The sequence below is a fragment of the Nesoenas mayeri genome (genome assembly GCF_963082525.1).
Source record: "Nesoenas mayeri genome assembly, chromosome: 3".
Classification (NCBI taxonomy): Eukaryota; Metazoa; Chordata; class Aves; order Columbiformes; family Columbidae; genus Nesoenas; species Nesoenas mayeri.
In genome coordinates, this window is record NC_137544.1 from 70,866,241 (window position 1) to 70,887,977 (window position 21,737).

The 21,737-nt window shown below is 41.6% G+C and overlaps 2 protein-coding genes across 2 annotated transcripts in view; one reads left to right on the forward strand and one right to left on the reverse strand.

Annotated features, from left to right (window-relative positions):
- MAP3K4 (mitogen-activated protein kinase kinase kinase 4) overlaps positions 1-13,366 on the forward strand; it is a gene marked incomplete at its 5' end in the record, with an annotated part of 68,527 nt that extends 55,161 nt beyond the window's left edge. The window contains 7 exons of the mRNA XM_080341442.1: positions 569-639; positions 2,874-2,990; positions 4,474-4,633; positions 10,543-10,665; positions 11,217-11,323; positions 11,536-11,715; positions 12,693-13,366. Of these exons, the coding sequence (XP_080197568.1) occupies positions 569-639; positions 2,874-2,990; positions 4,474-4,633; positions 10,543-10,665; positions 11,217-11,323; positions 11,536-11,715; positions 12,693-12,713 (779 nt within the window). The 3' untranslated portion in view covers positions 12,714-13,366. The remainder of the gene's footprint in view (positions 1-568; positions 640-2,873; positions 2,991-4,473; positions 4,634-10,542; positions 10,666-11,216; positions 11,324-11,535; positions 11,716-12,692) is intronic.
- A 3,746-nt stretch (positions 13,367-17,112) lies between these two features.
- AGPAT4 (1-acylglycerol-3-phosphate O-acyltransferase 4) overlaps positions 17,113-21,737 on the reverse strand; it is a gene marked incomplete at both ends in the record, with an annotated part of 61,806 nt that continues 57,181 nt past the window's right edge. The window contains one exon of the mRNA XM_080342798.1: positions 17,113-17,204. Coding sequence (XP_080198924.1) covers positions 17,113-17,204 — 92 coding nt within the window. The remainder of the gene's footprint in view (positions 17,205-21,737) is intronic.

Below are 21,737 nucleotides of genomic sequence, written 5' to 3' on the forward strand. Positions count from 1 at the left end.
CAGGTCAAATTGCAAGAAACAAAGGAGGAGAAGGATTTGTTTAGGACAATTATGTAGATATGATCCTGCGATTCCTGCACATGTTTACCCCTATAAAATGTTTGAATTCTTCTTTTGGAAGAACCAGGAATATGAAAGGAAATGAGCACAAACTTTGGGATTTTTTTAATTCACTGGCATTGTTGTTGTTTCCCCCATATGATCATTGTTTCCTCTCTGTTTTGGGATTTGTGGGGAAAATCTTCATATTAATGAGAATTTTTCTTTCAGGTCAGCCTGTTAATGTCATGTTTTTATTTTTAATCTGCATGAACTCAGGAGTATGGAAGTATTATTAGGTGTTACAGGTTAAAAGGTACTTGAAAGTTTACATTAAAATAAAGGTAAATTACCTTGCTAAGCTCAGTTTTCAGTGATGCTTTCTTGTAGCAGCTGATGTACATGTTGCTTAGTGAATTGGGGATTGGACTAGATGATCTTTTGAGGTCCCTTCCAATCCCAAACATACTGTGATACTGTGAATGTAGTGTTATTGGGCTTTTTTCTTATTTTTATTTTAATTCTGCAGGGGAAGGCCAGTATGGGAAGGTCTATACCTGTATCAGCGTTGACACTGGAGAGCTGATGGCTATGAAGGAGGTGAGTACTCTGTATACAAGAATCACTGCTGCCCTTGTTTTTCCAAACCGAACGTGCATGACTTAGGAGGCATTAAGGATTTCTGAACACTGTTGTTAGCTAACTGGGAAAGGATGGGAAGACAAATTGTTTCTTCATGCAGCCACATCTGCTGTTATCACTTGTTCCTTCTTAAGTTGCTTAAACTTCTCAGTTTACAAGTTTCAATTTAAATGTATATAAAATGGACGATGTTTTCTTACTAATCTCAGAGGGATGTTGTAAACTTAATGAATGCTTGCTTAATGTGTGTGAACACCCATTATGGGATCTTAATTATTTTAGAAAGGGTTTTCTGGTAAGTGAAGACTGTACACGAACTTATATTTTACTTTGCAGTATTTCATCTCACATTTGATTCCTTTTTTCTTCATTCCTTAGACAAAAAGATAGGAAGTGTCACATCAGATGTTTTTCAGTTTCTCCTAGTTAAGTGAGCTAGGCTGAGTCACAAAGCTGTTGACTAACCTGGTGGGTACAGAAAATTTAATTTTCAGGGTAGAAGTGAATAAAGCTGTGTAGGCGTAGAGTTCTGTTTTCCCCACAGCACCTTGTTTTTTAAAATACTTGTATTGTTTAGCTTTATTGCATTTCTACATCTTCAGACAAGTGCGAGCATTAGCTGCTCACAGCAGTTGCCATGCCAGACATTTGATGCTGGAGCAGTTACATGTTATGAGCCAGCTCTTCCACACACACAATACATACGTGATCTCAAAGGTGTGGAAAAACGAGACTGGGCTTGCACTTAAGGTCTTGTACCATACTCATTCACTGACTAACTAATACCAACACTTGAAGTTGCGTTGTTTTTTTTTTTCTCCCAATGAAAGAACATTTCTCCCCAAACCAGTAGCAGATTCCTTTCTGGAATTCGAGGTTGCTTTCTAGATGCAGGTGCTTTTGACAAACTAGCATGTGTGTGCTCTTTAACAGAAGTTCAAATAAGTTAAATGGACCTTGTTTGACAAACACTTCACTAGTAGGCTAAATATACAGTATGCTGCCTTTTCCTGTAGTATTTTTAACGTCCGGAATTATTTCACCAAGAAACATTCCCCAGTGCCTCCCCACTGTGGGCTTAAATGTAGGCTGTTTGCAACTTGCAAATAAAAGGCTTTTCTGGATTTCCTTTAGAGTAGCTTAGGAGAAGATTGATTTACTTATTTTCAAACTAGTTAAAAACATTGCATTCCCTTCACCCCCCAAGATTTCTTCAGACTTTACTGTCTTAGCCACAGTGTTGTTAAAATCTCTACAATTATAGTGGACAAGCCTTACTACAAATACATCATATTGCAACTTAGGAAATACATAAAATACTTAAATGTCATTTGTCACCTTTCTGTAATCTCCATATATTTAATCTTACCATTGTTTGAGTCCAAGCTGTATCCTGGAATTGCTATGTTGAACAAAACAGTCATAGCATCCTAGCAACCAAAGGTAAAATATGTGCTTTTCTTCCTCTAGCTCTTGTCCTGAACTCAATTAATGAAGTTTCTGCTTTCTACCTGTATGGTAAAAGTAGCATTTTCCATAACTTGCTATATGCATTTCACCGATCTTTGCGTGAATAGAAGCTTTAAATTGTTTTTTCAGAAGACTTGATAATTTTTTTCCTCCATGAAAAATCTATCACGGCATATTGTGGGAGAATGAAGGCAAACGTGTTTCTTTCATCAAAACCTTTATGATTGTGTTTGTTCCGTGCCACACCTTTTCCTGCCTCATTCTCAATGAAGAAACACCTCAGAGAAATAAATCCCTTAGAATCTCTGTCTTTCTTGAAGAATAGCTCTCACTGATAGTACTTCAGATTCTCTTGTACTGTGTCTGTCTACCAGGTTTAAGCTAGAAGGCAAGCTTGGAAGAGATATACAGGTGCACACATGTGTGTATTTATACATTTAAGTAACAGCATTTTGCTCTTACAAACTTGATTAATCGTATTTGTGTGTAATTTTCCCAGAATAGTTTGGTGTTCTTTTTTTTGTTTACGTTTGGAGATAGAGGGTTGATATTTTAGGGCTTTTTGCGTGATGACAGTGCTTAAGGAAAAGAGGTTTGTACCTGTTTTCTTGGTTGGTTTTGGTTTAAGATAGGTTGGTGGGTTTTGTTTTGTTTGGGTTGGGTTTTTTTTGTTCCTCAGTAATTGAAAACAGTGGCAAAATAATGAAAAATCTTTCCTGCAGATAAGATTTCAACCTAATGATCACAAAACCATCAAAGAAACAGCTGATGAACTGAAGATTTTTGAAGGCATCAAACACCCTAATCTGGTTCGTTATTTTGGTGTGGAGCTCCATAGGGTAAGAAATTATAAGTTATTGGGGCTTTTTTATAGGTCAGAGAGAAAATTTTAAGCAGCTGTGGATCACTGGTCATTTTACTTGAGAACATTCTAGTTGAGCTTAATTGCCTGGATCTCTCTGTGAATTACAGTGTGTCTTTTTCCTCTGAATGTTGAGATCTCTGAAACATAATTTGGGGAAAATTTTTGGAACTGGTACATAGACAGAGAAGCTTCACACTAAGTGAATAAAGCAAGTAATGCTGGAGGCTATTCTGTGCTGCTACTCTGCTTAACTGCTCTAAAAGCAAACTATATCATATACGGTATGGTAACTCTTGCATTTACCTAAAGACTAGACAACCTAAAACCCTTCACTGTTAGCAGCAAAGGTTGTAAAGGATCTTGTTGATTCCTGGAAAAATTTTGTGGTGGAGTTTAAATATTGATGCCAGATGAGTATCTTAAGGCAGCAAATCTTTTGGAATTCAGCTAGTGTCTCTTCAGAAAGAAAAACAAGTTTTCTTGTTTGAGCAGCAGAACAAATGAAGCCTGGTTTTCTTATGGAGCTGGCTTCCAGAGTTGCGTGCTGAGATACCCAACATTTTCTTACTCTGCTTCCCACGTGCCCTTCCCACCTCCCCTGTGAATCTCAGATCCTTCCTGTATCTCTACCCGGTGAAGTGGGCGGGGAACAGGACACCTGGTGTCTGCCTGGAAAGCCTTGTCTGGTTTGGACTGATTTGCTCAGTATGAATGGGTTGATTTGCTGACCCATTCCTGGTTTAGCAGGGGACAGAGGCTGCTCTCTGTCTGCATTTCTTTACATGGGGACACGACTTAGGGTGTCTGTGCCACTGAGGCTAGTTCTAAGAGCTTAGTGTCTTTGCCATCTTCTTGTATTAAGTCTGGCTTAAAGTGGCTGGGCTTGGAGACAGAGAAAGGGAACAAGAACTAAACTTTTCCTTAAGGTGAGTTAGAGTTGCCATGTTTGTTCAAGCAACAGAAAACAACAACAAACTTGCCATCCCCAAGCAATCAACACATGATATTGCAGGAACTGGGAGGGTGAGGGGGAGAACCAAACCAAAAAAACAAGCCCAAAACATAATTTTACCTTTTTTTCTAAGTACACAAAGCATCTTTTTTGTATTTCTGTGTGATATACCTACAAGATTTCCAAAGTCCTTTTTGGTTGATATGAAAGTAATGTATTTTATACCACGAAATAGTATCAGTTACATAAAAATGATGCAGCTAAACCTGTAGCAGAGATTTTCCATAGATATGCAATAGAACATATTGGGTTGAAGCATGCCCAAGAGAATAGAATTCTGAAGAGATGATTTATTAGATATTCCATGGTAAGAGGTACTCCATTAAAACATTACATGGCACTTCCATTACTCTTCTCACAAACAATAAAGGATAGAAGGAAAACTTCATAAAAAATCAACCAAAAAACCCCACAACAATGAAATTTGGTTTGGTTCCCACAACAGGAAGAAATGTACATCTTCATGGAATACTGTGATGAGGGCACTCTGGAAGAGGTATCAAAACTGGGCCTTCAGGAGCATGTCATTAGGCTCTACACAAAGCAAATCACGATTGCAATCAATGTACTACATGAACATGGTATTGTCCATCGAGACATTAAAGGTAATGTTACCCATCAAAGGTAATGTTGTTGTTTCAGTGTTGTAGATGGGGAGGGGAGCGATGGGGGACATATTAACAGATTTAGTGCTTGTTATCTATACAACCATTAAGTGTATAAAGCCTTCCACTCATTTTTCAATTTATAAGTTATTGGCTAGTCACGTGCTCCTTTTTAAGTACAGAACATAAAAAATGTTCACAGTTGGCATTGCAAACTCATAAGTTCTGCCCATGATTTATATAGTTTCTGCAGAGGTTGTTACTATCGTTGGGCATTCATTTGGTCCTTCTATTTCTAGTACTAATATACTGAGTTATGTAATGCTGGTTTTCTTCTCATCTACGCAAGGAACAGTGGTGTGTTCTGGGCGCTGACAACAACGTACAGCGCTAGAGTTGTTCATCAGAACTTTTCCCTGTGATTCCCATTTTCCAGAAGAAATCTAGGATTTCAGAAGAATGGTTGATTAAGCATAGTAATAAAAGCTTTGTTAAAAGGAAGCTAAAGGGATATTGTAAAATGACTTATCGAGTGGTTTTTTTGCCATACATTTATCTACTCATGCCTGGCTCTCAGCTTTTGCTTGCGAAATGAGCAGACTGGAACTACAATAACTGAAGGGAGGTTGGGTTTGGCATTTACTTAGGGCACCCAGTGTGAGTCCACATTTCACATTCATTTTTCTTTTCCTGCGCCTTCCAAGAACATCCTCCATGTCTAGTTATCTTGTTTTTGTTAGTCTGGCATATTTCGCTCACCTATGGCAGAAACTTAACAGAAGGTAGGGGAAAGGATGCACACAATATACCCTGTGAATGCTCATTTTATGACAAGGCAGTGCAACCCAACGATGCTGGGTTTCTATGTCCCTCTTGCTCACAGGGTTTTGAATCACCGCAGCAGTGTAGGAGGTTCCCAGTTGCTCTTGGTCCTTTGGCCTCGTGCTTCTCATTTGGGAAAAGAACTATCTACGATCCAGAGGCCTCCCACCCAGGTAGGCCACTCTTGAGTCAGTTTTGGCTTTTTTTCCTAGGAAACACTTTCCCTCATTCCCATTCCCCAGCAATCTTGCCTTTTCTGGTTTTCCTTTCCGACCAAAGGTTTCTCTCCAGTTGTGGATTTCCCTCCATGCTTCTCACAGTGCCCTCCTTGCCCTTTACTTGATCATTCCATACCCAGGTTCTGCTTAGCTGGATTATGCTCTCCTGGAAGCTTGTTATCAAAATCTAAGGCTGGCTGACGGGTTTCTTTTTTATGCTGTTCTATGTCATTGCTGATTTCTGGATATATTTCCAAATAGGTCTTCCTCTCATCAGGGAGGCTCAGTGATGTGAGAAGAGCTGTTTAACAGAACTGTAATGCTATATTATCTGAAGGCATTGCTGTTGCAACAGGTTCTTCTTACCAAATGTTGAGGTGTTGCACGAGAATAACAGCAGTGACAAACAGAGGGTCACTGCGGGCACATCTGTGTATAGGCCTTCCCAAAAGTTAATGACAGAATGTGAAGACAGACTACAGAGGGTATTTTTATAAAGGATGCTTGAAGTTACATTGGAAGGCTTTTGCTCTCTGCCTCCTTTTATGCTGATGTTGCATCTCCACGATTTCAGGCAAACAGCAGTAAAGAAAAGTCTGGTTTTACTTTCAGCTCTTAGGTACTCTTTTATTTTTCTGGTAGCAAAAAATGATTATGTCATTCCGCCTGTTAAAACTGCTTTGCTAGGGAAATGTCACTGTCAGGTCACACTAGATCTCTTATGGCCAAACATCACTGTGGGTATATTTCTTTTAAGCTGCAGATACCCATAAACAATTACTCTAAGAATGGGTTATCCCACAGTTGGTGTCCACAAGTACCTTGTGATCAAAAATGGAGTCCTTTGGTTAGTAGTGTCCCCTTGTGCCACGGTTGTCTTTCAGATGCTGTTATGGCATCCAGTTCTGTGAGTGGCAAAGAGGAAGCGAGACACAGCTGCCTTGAGGCCTTTTTCAACCTGCAGTTATGGGAACGAACTGAGGGAAGTGTTGGCTGGTTGGTACACGTGGCTGCACTGGTTTCTATTTTGCATCAATGTGTAAAGTAGTTGGTGCTGGTATGTAGCAGGCGATTAAGTTTTCTAGGATACTTTTATAATCTCTATCCTGGGTATTGGATTTAAGCCCTATGGTTAAGCCCAGATTCCTCAGTTAAAATTTCTTCAGTTTTTCCTCAGTTATTGAGAATGATGGAATATTTAATGCTGAAGGGAACCTCTGAACATCTCTGTTTGTGCTCTCTGTTCAAAACAGGGTCAACCTCAGTAGCAGATCCAATGTCAAATTAGATCAGGTTGCTCAAGACCTTGTTTAGTTGAGATGCCAACGTGTCTAGAGATGGATATTCACTTTTCTCTGGGCCCAGTCCCAATGACAGGCCTATTCCCATTGTGAAGGACTTTTTCCTGATACCTCTCTGGCATTTGCAGAGGTTGCTGTTTGTATCCATTGCCCCATATTCTTTCAGAGTTTGAGGAAAAAGCCTCTTTCCATCATCTTGATACCTTCCCATTACACAGCTGAAAGCAGCAATAAATTCTCCACACACACTCTTCCCTTTGTCAAGCTAAACAAACCCATCTCTCAGCTGTCCATTGTGTGGACCAGCCCTCTGACTGTCTTGATGCCCCTCTGCTGGGTTTGCTCCAGTATGTCAGTGTCTGTCTTGTACTGAGGAGCCCAAAAACAAGACACAGCACTTCAAGTGTGGTCTCACAAGTGCTGAATTGAGAGGAATTAATCACTGAGGTCATGCCTGGTGCTTTCTCTCTGAGAGAGAAGGGCATATTCCTGAAAAGTACTTGGATTGTGTTTTCAGAATGAATACAGAAAATGAAGGGGTTGTATTTGAAGCTTCGGTAAAGCAGAAACCTGTGAGTGAGATGCTCCAGGTCAGAAGTTTTCATCAAAATGTTAGTGTCCTCTTGTTAACTTTGTTGTTAGCTCAAAATTTCTGCCATTCCTGCTTTCATGTCTTCATGATGAGCACAAGGGAAGGAAGGTCATTCAACAAGAGGTGGAAGGCTGTTCGACAGGAGACAATGGGCATATGTCACCCTATCTGAGAGACTGAGTGAAAGAGGATTCTACAGTTGATTTTTCTGATCAAAGGGAACGTTTGGCCTACTTGTTTCTTGAATGAATTTAGTTGCTACACACTTGTTTTCACTGCACTTAACGTGGGGCTGGCTGGGCACAGAGATACAGAGCACGAAACTTCAGTTTAAAAGCTTTGCGTTGTAGGTCCTGTTGTCTCTAGCAAAGGTGCGGCTTTTCACACTTGCTCTTAGTTTGCAGTTTGCCCAGAAGGTCTTGTGGTGTAAATTGCAGTAGGGCTGTGCAGAACTGGGCTGCCCCTTGCCTCTGCCAGGTACTTCAATGAAGATCCTTTTGATAGTGTATGTGTAGGAGGACAGAAGGAACAGGAGGCTGTGTTGCGTCTTTTTGCCTGTTTAACCATGGTCCCCAGTTTTATTTTGCTTATTAACCATGCAGATATGGTAGGAATTTTGTGACATTCCCAGTTACATTAACTGTCAAAGGTAAAAAGGATCAGTCATCCTCAAAGTGCTGCTCTTGTGTCTCCTGTTCTCTTAGCCAGGTTCTGCTGGATTCTGTGGAGGTTTCATCTAACACAACAACCATTTTTCAAGACTTCTTATAGAGCTTGGCCAGCTTGGTCTTATTCTGTGAAACAGAGACTTTAACAGCAACATTTATGCTAAATTGTTATTACTTTTTTTTTTTTTAAGGGACAAACTTGGGTATGGAAGGCCTTGTAAGTAGGTTCTGAACTTTATTAAACCAAACTATCACAATTATCCCAATAGCTTTAGATTCAGCCAGAAGAGAGATCGTTGCCCTTAAGCTTTGCCAGTTTCCACCCACTGCTGTAGTCAGAAACCACTTTGTAAGCCTTCCATGAAATGCACATGTTGCTTTCTGGAGGAATGGGAACATAGGTTTCCAAAACATCCTTGTAAAAGCATTTGCTAGTGATGGCCATTTTTCCTAAGCTCTTTGTGTGGGCTAAGTGCCCCTACTTCCTATATGACAAATAATTGCTTGAAAATCATTAGAAAAGCTGTGGGAGGTTGTTCAAAGGAGAAAGTTGCTGGTAGAGTAACTGTCACTCTTCTAATGCAGTGCCCATATTTAGCATCTCATTGAGCTGCCTCCTTGTACTGTTTTGGTGCGTTTCTGGATTCTCTTTCATTCAGGGAGCTGAGGGATGGTCCACCCAGCTCCATTACAGATGCCTGTGATTGCAGGGTGACTGTGGGACATGTATGTGCCTGTGATTGCAGGGTGACTGTGGACACGTATGTCCCTGTGACGGCAAACTGCAGAACCCAACCAAAGAATTCTGATCTTTAGTACGTGCGGACACCCGAAGGCCAATAGTGGAAAACTTAGACACAGTGTGCAGAACAGTTGTATTCACTGAAATTTAATTCTTCTTCAAAACTTGTGAAAGGCTTACAGTAATTAAAGGTTGGAATTTATTTCTCTTAATGATTTCTCTACCCCTTTTATAGTGCTGTTCTGTACAATGCCTCTCGCTTTAGTTATCAAGCATTCTTGTAGCAGTTAGAGAAGCCCTTTGAGAAGTGGGCAGGGTTTTAGCATCATTGACCTGCACTGCCTTTTTTTGACTTGAGCGTTTTGGGGATTCCTTCTATTTTCCATTAATATCTTGGGGATGTGCAGACAAGCTAACTGGGAAAAGTCAGTAACTAAGAGAACACAACACAAAGAAAGAGCAGCCAAGAATTTCTGCACTGACCTATGTTCAAGGTGGAACAAAAGTGAGAAACTTTTGAAGGCTGTATTCAGATGAGCCATTTTTCAAAGAATCTTCTGTGTGACATGGGAAAAGGCTGTGTGAAATGAAACCCCCAATTTTGCCTACTTGAGAAGTACACTTTGTTCTGTGCAAACCATTCATCTTTCCTCAAGAGAGACCACACCTCAAGCTGTATTTCTGCCAGGTGACTCTTGCAACCTTCTTGTGGTTTCATTGCAATACTTTGCAGAAGCCAGGACTTGGCCTGAAATGTATAGTGAGCTTGTTCTGCTCTTCCTCTTTTCTGTTGGCTGTCAACATGTTTTGGCAGGATGTTGAACTAAAGAAGACCTGGTTATCAAAGCCACTTGGCTTATTTTGCAGTGTCATGAAGAGCAAGTGACTTGAAGCCAACTGCACATTCCCCTCAGAGATTTTCAACTCTGCTAAGGAATTTTTTTCTCCTGTGAGCTGGCAGTGTAGCCAACGATTGTAACAGCAGCCCTCCTCCAGAAATTCTTCTGGAAGTAGAGCACAATCGGAGTGGGCATTTGGTAGGACACATAATAAAATGCTATAAGCTCTGTTTTGGAAGTCTGCTGTGATGACACAGCTGTATGACGTTACCTGTCTTGGCTCAGCAGAACCGAAAAGATGGCCAGTGGGAGGTACGTAGCAACAGCCTCTGCCAGGACATGATGTTCCCTAAGGACAGGTGTTTTTTTACAGTGCAACATTCACAAGGATAAGCACTGGAATTCATCAATTCCTGGAGGAGTATTTTCTCATAATGAGCATGTATGGAAAGCTGATGAGTTTGCCCACTGTACTGCTTTGTTTTTCTTGTTGTCAACTTTCAGTACAGCTAGTGTAGACACAAACCCACCAAAAATCCCATTGGCTACTGGTAATTTGCCCTTTGGGGAACATTGCTAATATTCCATGCTTAACCCACAGGTAAAGATCTAAGTGCAAATTCAGCTGTTATCTACTGTGTAACTTCCAAGAGTATATCAGGAAACGCTCATTCCTCAATTCAGCACTAGTTTAACAAGTGTTACTGTTTTTCATTGTGTTTTCTAGGAGCCAACATCTTTCTCACCTCATCTGGATTGATTAAACTGGGAGACTTTGGCTGCTCAGTGAAACTGAAGAACAACACCCAGACAATGCCTGGGGAAGTGAACAGTACTTTGGGGACCGCAGGTAAGGAACCATGTGCCAGGCAGATACTTGTCTAGTTACCAGAGAAGAAAATTCCTCTGCCAACGTTTGTGCTGGAGTAAAATGGTATGTTTCAGGGAAACTTGGATTTTATCGTAGCTAGCCAGATGTGCTTTACATCCAGAAGCCAAAACAATCAGTGAATGATATAACTGGAAAGATGAAATTTTCTTTGCCTGGCAACTTTTATAAAGATGCTGCAGCTTGTGTTTTCTGGGGTTGTATCTTTCTTTGCAGCCTTACTGAAACAGTGCTGTTCTTACTAAACAGCTGCTTAAGCTATTTTTCAAAACCAAAGATAACTGAAAGCATGAACATGTACCAGCATTTTCACTGTCGCTTTTCAAACTGAAAGACAGTTACACTGCAAATGTGTCAAAGAACAAGAAGCCAGCAAATGCCAAAACTTAGCAAAAATAGTGGTGATTCACTACAGATGTATTATAAAGCATTTAGTTTGCCTAGCTAATCACTGAATGTATACTGTTCCTCCTGCTGCATGAACTGATGACATTGTATGTGTTGTTTCAAAGCATACATGGCTCCAGAAGTAATTACCAGAGCAAAAGGAGAAGGGCACGGACGTGCAGCAGACATCTGGAGCCTGGGCTGTGTCGTTATAGAGATGGTCACTGGCAAGGTAGGGATGTTCCACGTGCTGATTGAATGCAAACTGTTCTTAGCAGTTTCTCTGCAAATTCTGGTCCCATTCCCAGAAATATGTCACACTTAAATCTGCAAGTACTGGGGGTGGGGTTTAATTTTTTTGGAGTAGAGAAATATATGCTCTATTGATAGCAAGTTACTCACTCACTAAACCTTGCAACTTAGCAATGCTGTTACCTGTTGCAGAGGCCTTGGCATGAATACGAGCACAACTTCCAGATCATGTATAGAGTGGGGATGGGCCATAAACCTCCTATTCCTGACAAAGTGAGCCCAGAAGGGAAAGACTTCCTTTGTCACTGCCTGGAGAGTGACCCAAAGATGAGGTGGACGGCCAGCCAGCTCCTCGATCATCCTTTTGTCAAGGTTTGTCCCATGGCTTTGCCCACAAAGACTGTAGACGGGAATCAGGAACAGCTCCTAGTTGGCTGCATCGTTTGCAGCTGTGCCACAGGGCTTTGTGTCACAGTGGGAGGCTGTCCAGGTATCGAGTTGATGCTGTCCAGAAAACAAGGTTTGGCGACTTTTCAGAAGCACATTATGTTGCTGACAAACATTTGACTAAAAGAACCTGGTGCACACCATGCAATAAACTTTCATTGCTGTTTTGGGATGCATTATCTTTATGTTAAAAAGACTTGTTAAGCTTCAACTGAGTGGAAGTTAATTCAATCTGAAGGGCTCTGTGCCTAAAACTTTAGGGAGTGTGTATGCAGACTTCTATCATCTAGAGATAAGGGTCCCCTCCATAGAAAGTGAAACAAGCACATTCTTGAGAACTCTACCACCCTTCAGTGCAAGGGTCTGCTTTTTTTTAAGTAAGTTCACAGTTAATGTTAAGTTCATATGGAATGTTTATCTGGCAGTTGGCCTAACAGCCTGCAGTTCTTGCATGAACTATAGTTTGATTCTTTTCTTAAGAATAGGCAAATATTCACAGCTACAAACTTAAGTGTAGTAGTAACTATGTTTTTGAAGAAGTAGGTGCACAGTAGGTTATTGAATTATCCCATTTTCTAGCATAAAGTTGTTCACTTTGGTATTGTGGTTCAGTAACAGTGCGTTTGGGCTCTTCATACCCATCCCTGTCATCAGGGCCCCTGCAGCCCAATCCCATCCATCCCAGAGGCAGAACGCTGCTTTAGGCATGTCAGAGTGGCACAGTGATGGGGACATATAAGTTTTTCACATCTAAACACTTGTAATTTGTTACCTGCGTAACAAGGGAGAAAGAAAAAGCCCTCAAAGGTGTTCAGTGAAGGTGCTGAAAGAAGTGATCTGTTGTAATCTTCCTGCTGTAATAGGGAGACAAGTGAATTCATTGCCTTTTGTCCCCTTCACAGGTTTGCACAGATGAAGAATGAAGTTATTCAGTCTTTGGCCTTTTTTATTCTGGCAAGATACCTTTTAATCACTACTGTATGTAATATTTACATAAAGACTGTGCTGAGAAACAGTATAAAAGTTGAACTTACGAAGACTGCACAAGTGACGAGCGTCACTTTCTCTGCTGCTCCTGTATGTTGTACTTGGCACATGTTGCTCACGTGACAGTGTCCGCAAGTTGGAAGAAGCTGCATGTTTCAGTGAAAGTGCCATTACTACTGTATATGGACCATACCTTTTTTTGTTCTTTCTCCTGTTTCTCATTTGACTGAGAACTGTAATGTTAATATGTAGTATTTTTGAACTCTTTAGGTTCAGAAAAATGCTGTAGTGTTATCAGCCGTTACGGACCTTGTTTTTTAATCTGTTTGTTGAGTGCACTGACTGTGAACTTTTACTGGTTTTTTTTGTTTATTTGTTTTTTGGCGAGCTTCAGATTTGTTATGCACAAGGCTGATTAATGAAATTTTAAAAAAAGTTTTTTTCTCAATAAATGGTTTATTTTAGGAGATGTTGGTGAAGGGTTTTTCTTCAAAAAATAAATATATTGGGTTGTGTCACATTTTAAATTTTTTTCAAGGCTTGTTTAACGCTGCTAAGCTAACCTAACTTCTATTGCAGTAGTCTATGTTTTGTCAAGTTCAAGATGTGTAAGAAGCATCTTAAACTGCACAAGTGGTGACAGAATTGAGGTCCCCCCTTCCATCCTCTCCTGAGGAAACATGGGGGCGTGCAGTTCCTGACACCCCCTGGTACAGAAGGGACAGAGTCGTGGTCTGAAATAACCATCTCCTTGAATGTGAGCACTGTGAACAGGGAATGGGCTGCGCGGCATCCCTGGGGCCTGGAGGAGAATCAGTTAACATTATTCTTGTGTTCTGTTTGGCAAAAACAAGAACTTACTGTTAGCTTTTTAAAACTAATTTCTGACTTTGATTTCCCTGCCACTCGCCAATTGTATTAAGTCTCAGAAAATGGAGAGTAGAAGTGGTTAGCAATTAGAAGAAACAGTCTGCATCACTTTATCTATTTGGATTATTTTGTTTGGCTTGCTATTACAAGCAGATGACGACTTAAAATTGTTACTTGTAAGCATTACTGCAAGCTTGCATATTCTTGTTACAGCTTGAGACCTTAAAATGGGGAACTTATAAAGCCAATAACTTGTTTTTAATGTTTCATTTTATTTTAAAGTCCTGTCTCGATCCACAAATCCTTGGTTACAGGTGTGGGCTTTAGCAGCTGGTTAGGTGAGCTCTTGAGAAGGTATCACAAAACCTAATATTTAAATCTAGAAAAGCATGAGCCTCACTGTGCAGGTCAGCAGTGCAGTGTATCATCTAGGCTCTCAAAAATACTGTGATGACTTCAAATGACAACTTTCCCTTCTCTTCAGGTCTTGATTTTCAGCTACAATAGGAAGGGCAGTATGTTGTCATCCTTAGCAACTGGCTGTGACAGTACCTGAGGTTCCCCCGCAAACCTGGCTATACAGCACAAGTACCTGAGCAGTTTGTGTCCTCGTTTGCCTTGTTTCGGGTACCCTTGTGCACAAACGGGAACTGCAGACAGCTTTTAGGAGCCAAGATAAAGGTGAAAAGTAAACTGTTGCTAGTTTGATGTTGCCAACTGAAAGAAAACTCGTTCACTGCACATTAGCTTTTTATACTTTTATTTTTATATAAACAAACATTAAGACTACTTTTGTTAAGGCAGTTGTAGAACATACAGTAGTTGCTCGTGGGGATGAGGGGCAAACACTGCTTCCTAATTACATATGTCATTCTTTTAATACAGTGAACTGGACTAGTTTAACTTTAGCAAGTACCATTACACTTTCTCCATTTGCCAGTGAAGGTGGGAAGGGCCCAGTAGTGCAGTCCTTGTGTGTCGGGATGTCTAGAAGTGCTCAGGAGGATGGATCCAGGAGTGGTGTGTTTGGCCCTCAGCCTGGTCTAAAGGTTGGTCTCAGGGAAATGAGTATGAAATAGTCTAAACACTCTTTCAGAAATACGTACGTTTGGTATTTTCCTCTAGAAGAACTGGCACTGCATGCAGTTAGAAAGGACTAAGATTCATAAGGAATGTTAAATGTGCCCCTACAGTATATTAAATCAGTGGCTCTTTAAAAAGGCAAAAAAAAAGCTCATTTCTATCACTACATGAATATGTATTTGCTGCTCAGGACCACTCATCTGTGCGTTTAGGTTTTTACCACCCTGAGAAAAGCCCACTGTACCTGCCAGGTTAGGGTCACAATGCAATGCCAGCTTGGCCTTTCTCTCTCCCACTCCCTACTAATTTTCTAAGTCCTTGTGTACAGTGTCTTCAGGTCTAGCTCATTAACATGCCTGATGCATTACTGTGGGACAGCTGGACCTTCAGACACTACTGCAAGTTTACTACTCAGTTTTCCACTGTTAAGATTGTTTTAGTAAGTTGAGGTGCTGGGCATGTTATAAGGGTGGCAGTATTCTCTGATCTCAGGCTGTTTCATGTGTTGAAAAACTACACTACAGCTCATGTTTATGTTCTTGACATCATATAAACTATTCCAGAAAGCTAGAGAGCATAGAGAATACATGTGTACATAAAACAGGTGTGGAAAAAAAAACCCCAAACCCCAAAAACCCTCATACTTCACAAGGCCTATTCCTTCCTTCATGTTGTATGTTTTACTGCTGCCACTCAAAAAAGTTTACTTATTGCCCCGTGCTAAAAGTACTACTACAACTGCTCTTTAGGTGTTGAATTTTAAAGCGACTTGTTTCTAGATGATCTGATGATGTACTGAACAGCAAATGCATATTTCATGGACTGATTCAAATTCTGTTGTATTAGCCCCTGTTTCTTCTGGCTTCAGCTTTATTATAGGAAAAGAGAAATGTTTTTTATACCAGCTGTTATTAATACAACTAAAACTGCTGCTTTTCTTGTCTAGAGACACAGAGGCTGTTCATTGCTAGACTATCACAGGTAAGTCCTGTGTGCCATGAAAATGTACCATAATTGGAAGTGCCAATCATAATCCTCACTGCTCAGTATCAGTATGTTTAGACTTTTAAAGCTTGGGGTTTTTTCAATCGTAACTGCTGCGAGCTGGAAATCCCTTTTCCTTTTTTTTTAAACAAGCTCTTTTTAGTAACTTGCATATTCTTAACTCTTTAAGTTTTAAAAACAACAGGCGTTTCCCTGGAATCAGCACCAGCAACGTCAGAGGAACCATTTTCCCAAGGAGCTTGATTCCAGTTTTATCTGATTCAGAAGGGTGTAAAAGCAAGTCCAGACAGCCGTAAAAAACTCCAAGCTATACGACTGCCCCAGGTCTCTCTGCTACTTCCCCTCTTCTCCTCAGAATAAAAGTAAAAGATAATTTAAGTATTACCTCAGGCTGACTGTTAAGAGGCACCATGTAAACTAATTTATCTGAAAAGACAGACAAGCAGACTAATTGGGATCACAACATTAGGGGGCTTACCTTTTAATGCACGCTTTGCATTACTTAGTTACAGCATACCCAGTTTTGTTTCCACCATTGTTAGGAAGGCCTAGAATTAAAATCAGTGTTTAAAGCTGAAAGGAACTTACTACCTCAGTTTTTTCAAACTATAAATGGCATTTACCCTCAAAAAAATTACAGGTTTCAGCTATCCCTCTGCTGTATTGCCTCGGGAGAGATGTGGCAGTGGGTAAAACAGCTCTGTTCAGGCCACAAGGCCAAATTCCACTCCCAGTTATGCCACTGCAAGGCTCCAACCTAACAAAGCCGGCCCTTAGGCGGGGTCTGGCTGGAGTTTCAAAGGGCCCACGTGGTGCACACTGTGGGATTCAGTTCTAGGTGTAACAGAACTCTACTGCAACTCTGCCAGTTCAGGAGAGCTGCTTCAGTCCAATACTGGTATAACCAAGCAGTGCATCTTTACTGCATTTAAACACTGACAGATTATGGTTGTTAAACTGTTAACGTGTAATCTAGACAACTATCAATTTTAATCATCTTGTAACAATCTTTTCACATTTACCCATTCCTTAGAGCAAGTTAAGATAAAGCCTGTACCTCTGATTAGTTTCCAGGTAGAGTCTCATCATACAAGAACACTGGATTTTTTTTTTTCTTCAAAGCTTAAGACATTTTATAGGAAAACCAACCAAACAAATGCAAACCTGCTGTGGAGAGTATACGAAGGAGTGCATCTTTCAAGTGTGTCATCCAGCTCAAACCCCCAGAGAAAAAATAACAGGAGCACAAAATCAGATATGCATGGCAATTGCTCATCCTACCCTTCCTCTGATCTCGCTTGAAGGACCATGATATGCACTTAAGAGTTTTCAGAAGTTGCATTTGTTCCCTTTGGATTGAAGCAGTCTCTGAAGACGCTACTTTCGTTTCTGCTTGTTGTCATTGTTGCCATAGGTGGAGCCCTTGTTAATTTCTGTGACGCCAATCATCCATCTGACACCAACAGAAGCTGCAAAATGCATAAAAATAAAGTTAGAAGCTGCTTGCAGACAAGGACTGAAGATCTGTACAGGTGTAGTGTTTTGAAAGAGACCAGCAGGGCTCTCAGCCTGACAGCAGCACAGCATTAAAGGTACCTACCCAAACTGCATTTAAACTGCCCACGGTATCTCATTAAGGAAGGTCCTGGGTCGCCAGCCTCAGGCCAGACATCCTTTCCAACCAGCAGGGAAGATGCTTCGGGAACCAACAGAGGCACAGGCACAATGTGCCCAGCCCTGTTAACCCTTAGACAAGACGGGCTGTGAAATGTGGGTGCTGCTGGTGTTACCCGCCTCCCAGGCGCTGAGTGACAAAATATACTGGTATGTTTGCTGGTGGGGTGTGACAGGAGAAGGGAATTCTGCCTGCTCTCAACAGGCCCCTTGTCTAGAAGAGCATGAGCCAGTGCAAAGGCACTTTAAATCTTGATTAAAAAAGTAAATCAGTTGTGGCTTTTTTTTTTTTTTTAATCTACAGCTCATGAAACAGACCATTATAAGAGGGCAGGTTAATTTAAAATACTTCAATAGTGGTGGGTTTAGTGGTAATAATTGGCCATGCACATGGATTTTTTTTTTTTTTTAATATAATTTGCTTCTAGTGCCTGAAGTGACTTTAAGTTAAACACAACAACACAACTTAGCCTAAGCCCTCCCCTTGCAGCTTTTTTTTTGTAAAGGGGCTCAGCTGCCTAAAATCTATTATTCCCCAAACTTCTGCTCAGCTACCCAGGACTGCGACACATCTTTCAAATCTAAACCTACTTGGGAGTCCCAAACACATGCCCTCTGTGGAGAATGTGTCTTGCTGACTGAGGACGAAAAGAGCCAGTTCTGTGATGTGCTCCAGAGGTCTCATTCCCATCAGCCTTTACCTGTCTAAGATGACCTGAACGGTTCCTGACCAGCCAAAGGACTCTTTGTTGTCAAGTCAGAGCCCAAGATCAAGAGAATCCAGAGGCTTCATACCATGACCAGGTACCAAGCACCAAAAAAGCAGGGCTGATGTGACACCCCGTGTCCCGGCATTTGCTGCTCTTTAGCACTGAACAGGAGCGGGCTGTCAGCTGGTCACCAGTGCTGCACTCTGCTCTACCAGTTGCTCGCTTGTCCAGCTGCAAACCTGACATTACCACACCATGCAAAACCACCCCTTTTTAAATAGCTAGTTCTCTCTTCTGCTTCAAGCAACCTGTTCTGTAGTGGAGCACAGACTACTGAACAAATGTAACTGTAAGTAAGGCAAATTGAAAAAGCCGAGTCTTATTTAAGTAAGAAGATAGGGAAGAAAGCAGCTCTGCAGAGAAGAACCTGGGCTTTCTGGTAGATGCCTTCATGGGAAAGAAGGCCAAGGCTGCCCAGGGCTGCATTAGGAGAAGTTTGACATCCCTGGACTAGATAATATCCAGAGGTGCCTTCCCACCTCAGCTATTTTCTTCTGTCTTATTTGCTTGTATACATGGCACCGTGTATTTTGTTCATTTAAAATAGCAGCACTTGAAAACAAGCCAGTCAACGACTGACTCCTGTTCTGTAGTACGACAGTAAATTACGTGACAGTTTTTACAAGTCCAAGTGGTAACAGGATACCAGAGATGAGTCACACATGACGTGCCACAGCAACAGCTGAACAGTGGTGCAGTGGGGAGGCTGGGCTGCCCGTGGGGCTGCCCTCAGGTCTCCAGGATGCAGGGACCAGCCCAGAAAGGGACATGGCTCCCAGGGAGCTCACTGACATTGATACTGTTAGTCTGAGACTGGAAATGCACACAACTTGGACAGGTGAAGGATTTCACTCTCACAAATAGAAAAGAATAAACACATCTCTGAACATTTAAATGGCCCAGAGAAGACTAGAAGAAGACCTAACATGTAGCTTGCAGTCTGGGATCTTAACATAATAGTAAGCATGAAATTATTAAGATTTTACCAGAAGGGATAGAAACAGCATCTAGAGGCGGACACAGAGCATAAATAAGAGCACCTGTTATAGCAACCACAGAGCACAGTGAGGATTTCATCCTGTTTCAAGAATGCCACTGCCTAGACAGCAAAAAATACCTAGTTCAACAGTTCAGTGATTATTTTCCTCTTTCTCCTTTGCTCTCTGGCAGAAGCTGCCACTGCCCTTCTGTCCTCAAGTACCCTGGGGAAGCACCCTGGGGAAGGTGAGGTGCAAGGAGAAGGGGCTGGTCACATTTGCCAAGCCTGTGGAAGCAAAGCGGGGGTAAGCACTGGAGGGCCTCTGTGCCTGCCTCCTCTCCACAACTCTCCTGGAGCCTTAGCACCTATCGTAGTGACACCGTTATGTTTAAGGATTTATACCACTGTTGTTTTAAATATAACTAGAGTAAGGGGAACTTAAGAGTTTTTTACTGCAAGGAAGGGGAGAAAAAGTCAAGCAAGAACTGTGCCTAACTTAGCCAGCTGTGAGAGTTAAAGCCCACCCTGAGAAGAGCAGGAAAGAGAAGCTGTCAGCTGAGGCATCCCTGCACTGCAAACCACAGAAGGTAACAGAGCTCCTGTCATCTTTCTGCCCACCATTACCCATCAGCCAAAAGATGCAGGAGGTTGCTGAGGACCTGCTCTGCCTGCCAGGGTGCTGGGAGCTGAGGGTGGGCTGAGCGAACACAAATCAAGAGTCAATAATGTAATCTCTTTCTTGGAACATTTTTTAGATCCAAGAAAACCACCACCTCCACAAATAAGTACTACATCTTTCAGCTCAGAGTAGAGGATTTCCACCTTTTCTCTCACATCTCAGGTTTTCTTCTCATCTGTTACCTGGGGTTAGTAGCACACAGCAAGCTCTATAAGCAGCACAGCAGGTAGGGGCATAAAAATTTCCCATATATAGTCTGCTGTACACCTGAGTTATATAGGTTATGGATTGAAATGAAGAATTGTACAACTAAAGTTTACATGAATGGTAGAAATTGCCAATAAGGGCCTGTCTTCATAATATAAAGAAGAAGAAACAAGCAAATAACAAAATACGAGTTCTAGGCACTAGGCTGAAAGGCCAGATTGCCTGACAGCTCCATCAACAGGCACAATCAACACAGGCAGAATCCTGCACATTGTTTGTATCCTGTTGTAAAACTTACTATAACCCTGCTGGCTTGTGCTCTCCTCACCTTCCACTCATCTCAGCCCATGGGCATCAACAGCCTTGCTGCCCAGATCACATCATGCTCCAGCCCTTCAGTCCACACTCTGCACTTGGACACCGTCAAGCCACTGAGGACTCACTCACAGTTTGTACCGTGACCCATGGAAACAGGTTTTCTAATATAATAGCACTGTGCACATATTCTAGAGCAGACATACAACAGCTCCTGCAGAATCAAAGCTGGCTTGTTACTACTTATGCTTATGAAGAAAGGCTGAGGGAGCTGAGAGAGGAGACTAAGGGGGGATCTTATTAATGTTTATAAATATATAAAGGGTGAGTGCCACAAGGATGGAGCCAGGCTCTTCTCGGTGGCAAACAATGATAGGACAAGGGGTAATGGGATCAAGCTGGAACACAAGAGGTTCCACTTAAATTTGAGAAGAAACTTCTTCTCAGTGAGGGTAACAGAGCACTGGAACAGGCTGCCCAGGGGGGTTGTGGAGTCTCCTTTCCTGGAGACATTCAAGACCCGTCTGGACATGTTCCTGTGTGACCTCATCTAGGCGTTCCTGCTCCAGCAGGGGGATTGGACTAGATGATCTTTTGAGGTCCCTTCCAATCCCAAACATACTGTGATACTGTGAAATTAAATACTTCTCTCACCTATAACTGATACTTAACTACCGGACCCACATCATAAGCCCAGATGCCATTACGCCTTTAGCATTAGACATGTAAGAGCTACTTCTCCATTTAAGAGGCAAGAGGAGCTCTCCTTTTGCATACACAGCCAACATTCCCGTTTTTACTACTGTTGACAGCTCAATAGAGCACAAAGTTGTGCTCTTCAACACAAGTTACCAAAACTTGAAAGGCAACCTAACACCAGGTTCTTTGAAGCCAAATGAGATTGGGAAAACAGGAGAAGGGGAAAAAAAGAAGCTGCTGTCACATACAAATACTGGCATTTGACTGACTCATTCACTGCTTTAACACCAAAATATTAGCCTCAGTTTTAAATAGCAGTTGTGAGGTGAGTACATAAATCTCTTGCCATATGTCCTATGAAACTAAAAGCCAATTTTCAAAAGAATCTTTTGTCCCTCAAACTACTTGTGCATTTAACCTCCGGAGCAGGGACTGCCTTGTGTTGATTCAAGTAGTTTCACAAAGGGCTCCTAGTCCCAGACCAGTAGTTAGATACTAGCACAATGTGATGATTATTAGGAGTATAAACAGCCAAACTGCTGCACAGCAAAGCAAGAGGGGATGGCTCAGCACTCTCAGTATAAAGAGGAGACATCGTTTATTTAGGACTGAAAGTGTTCGAGCTGAACCAGCAGAGCTACGTATACACTGGTCACTGATTCCTTGGATCCGAGACTTA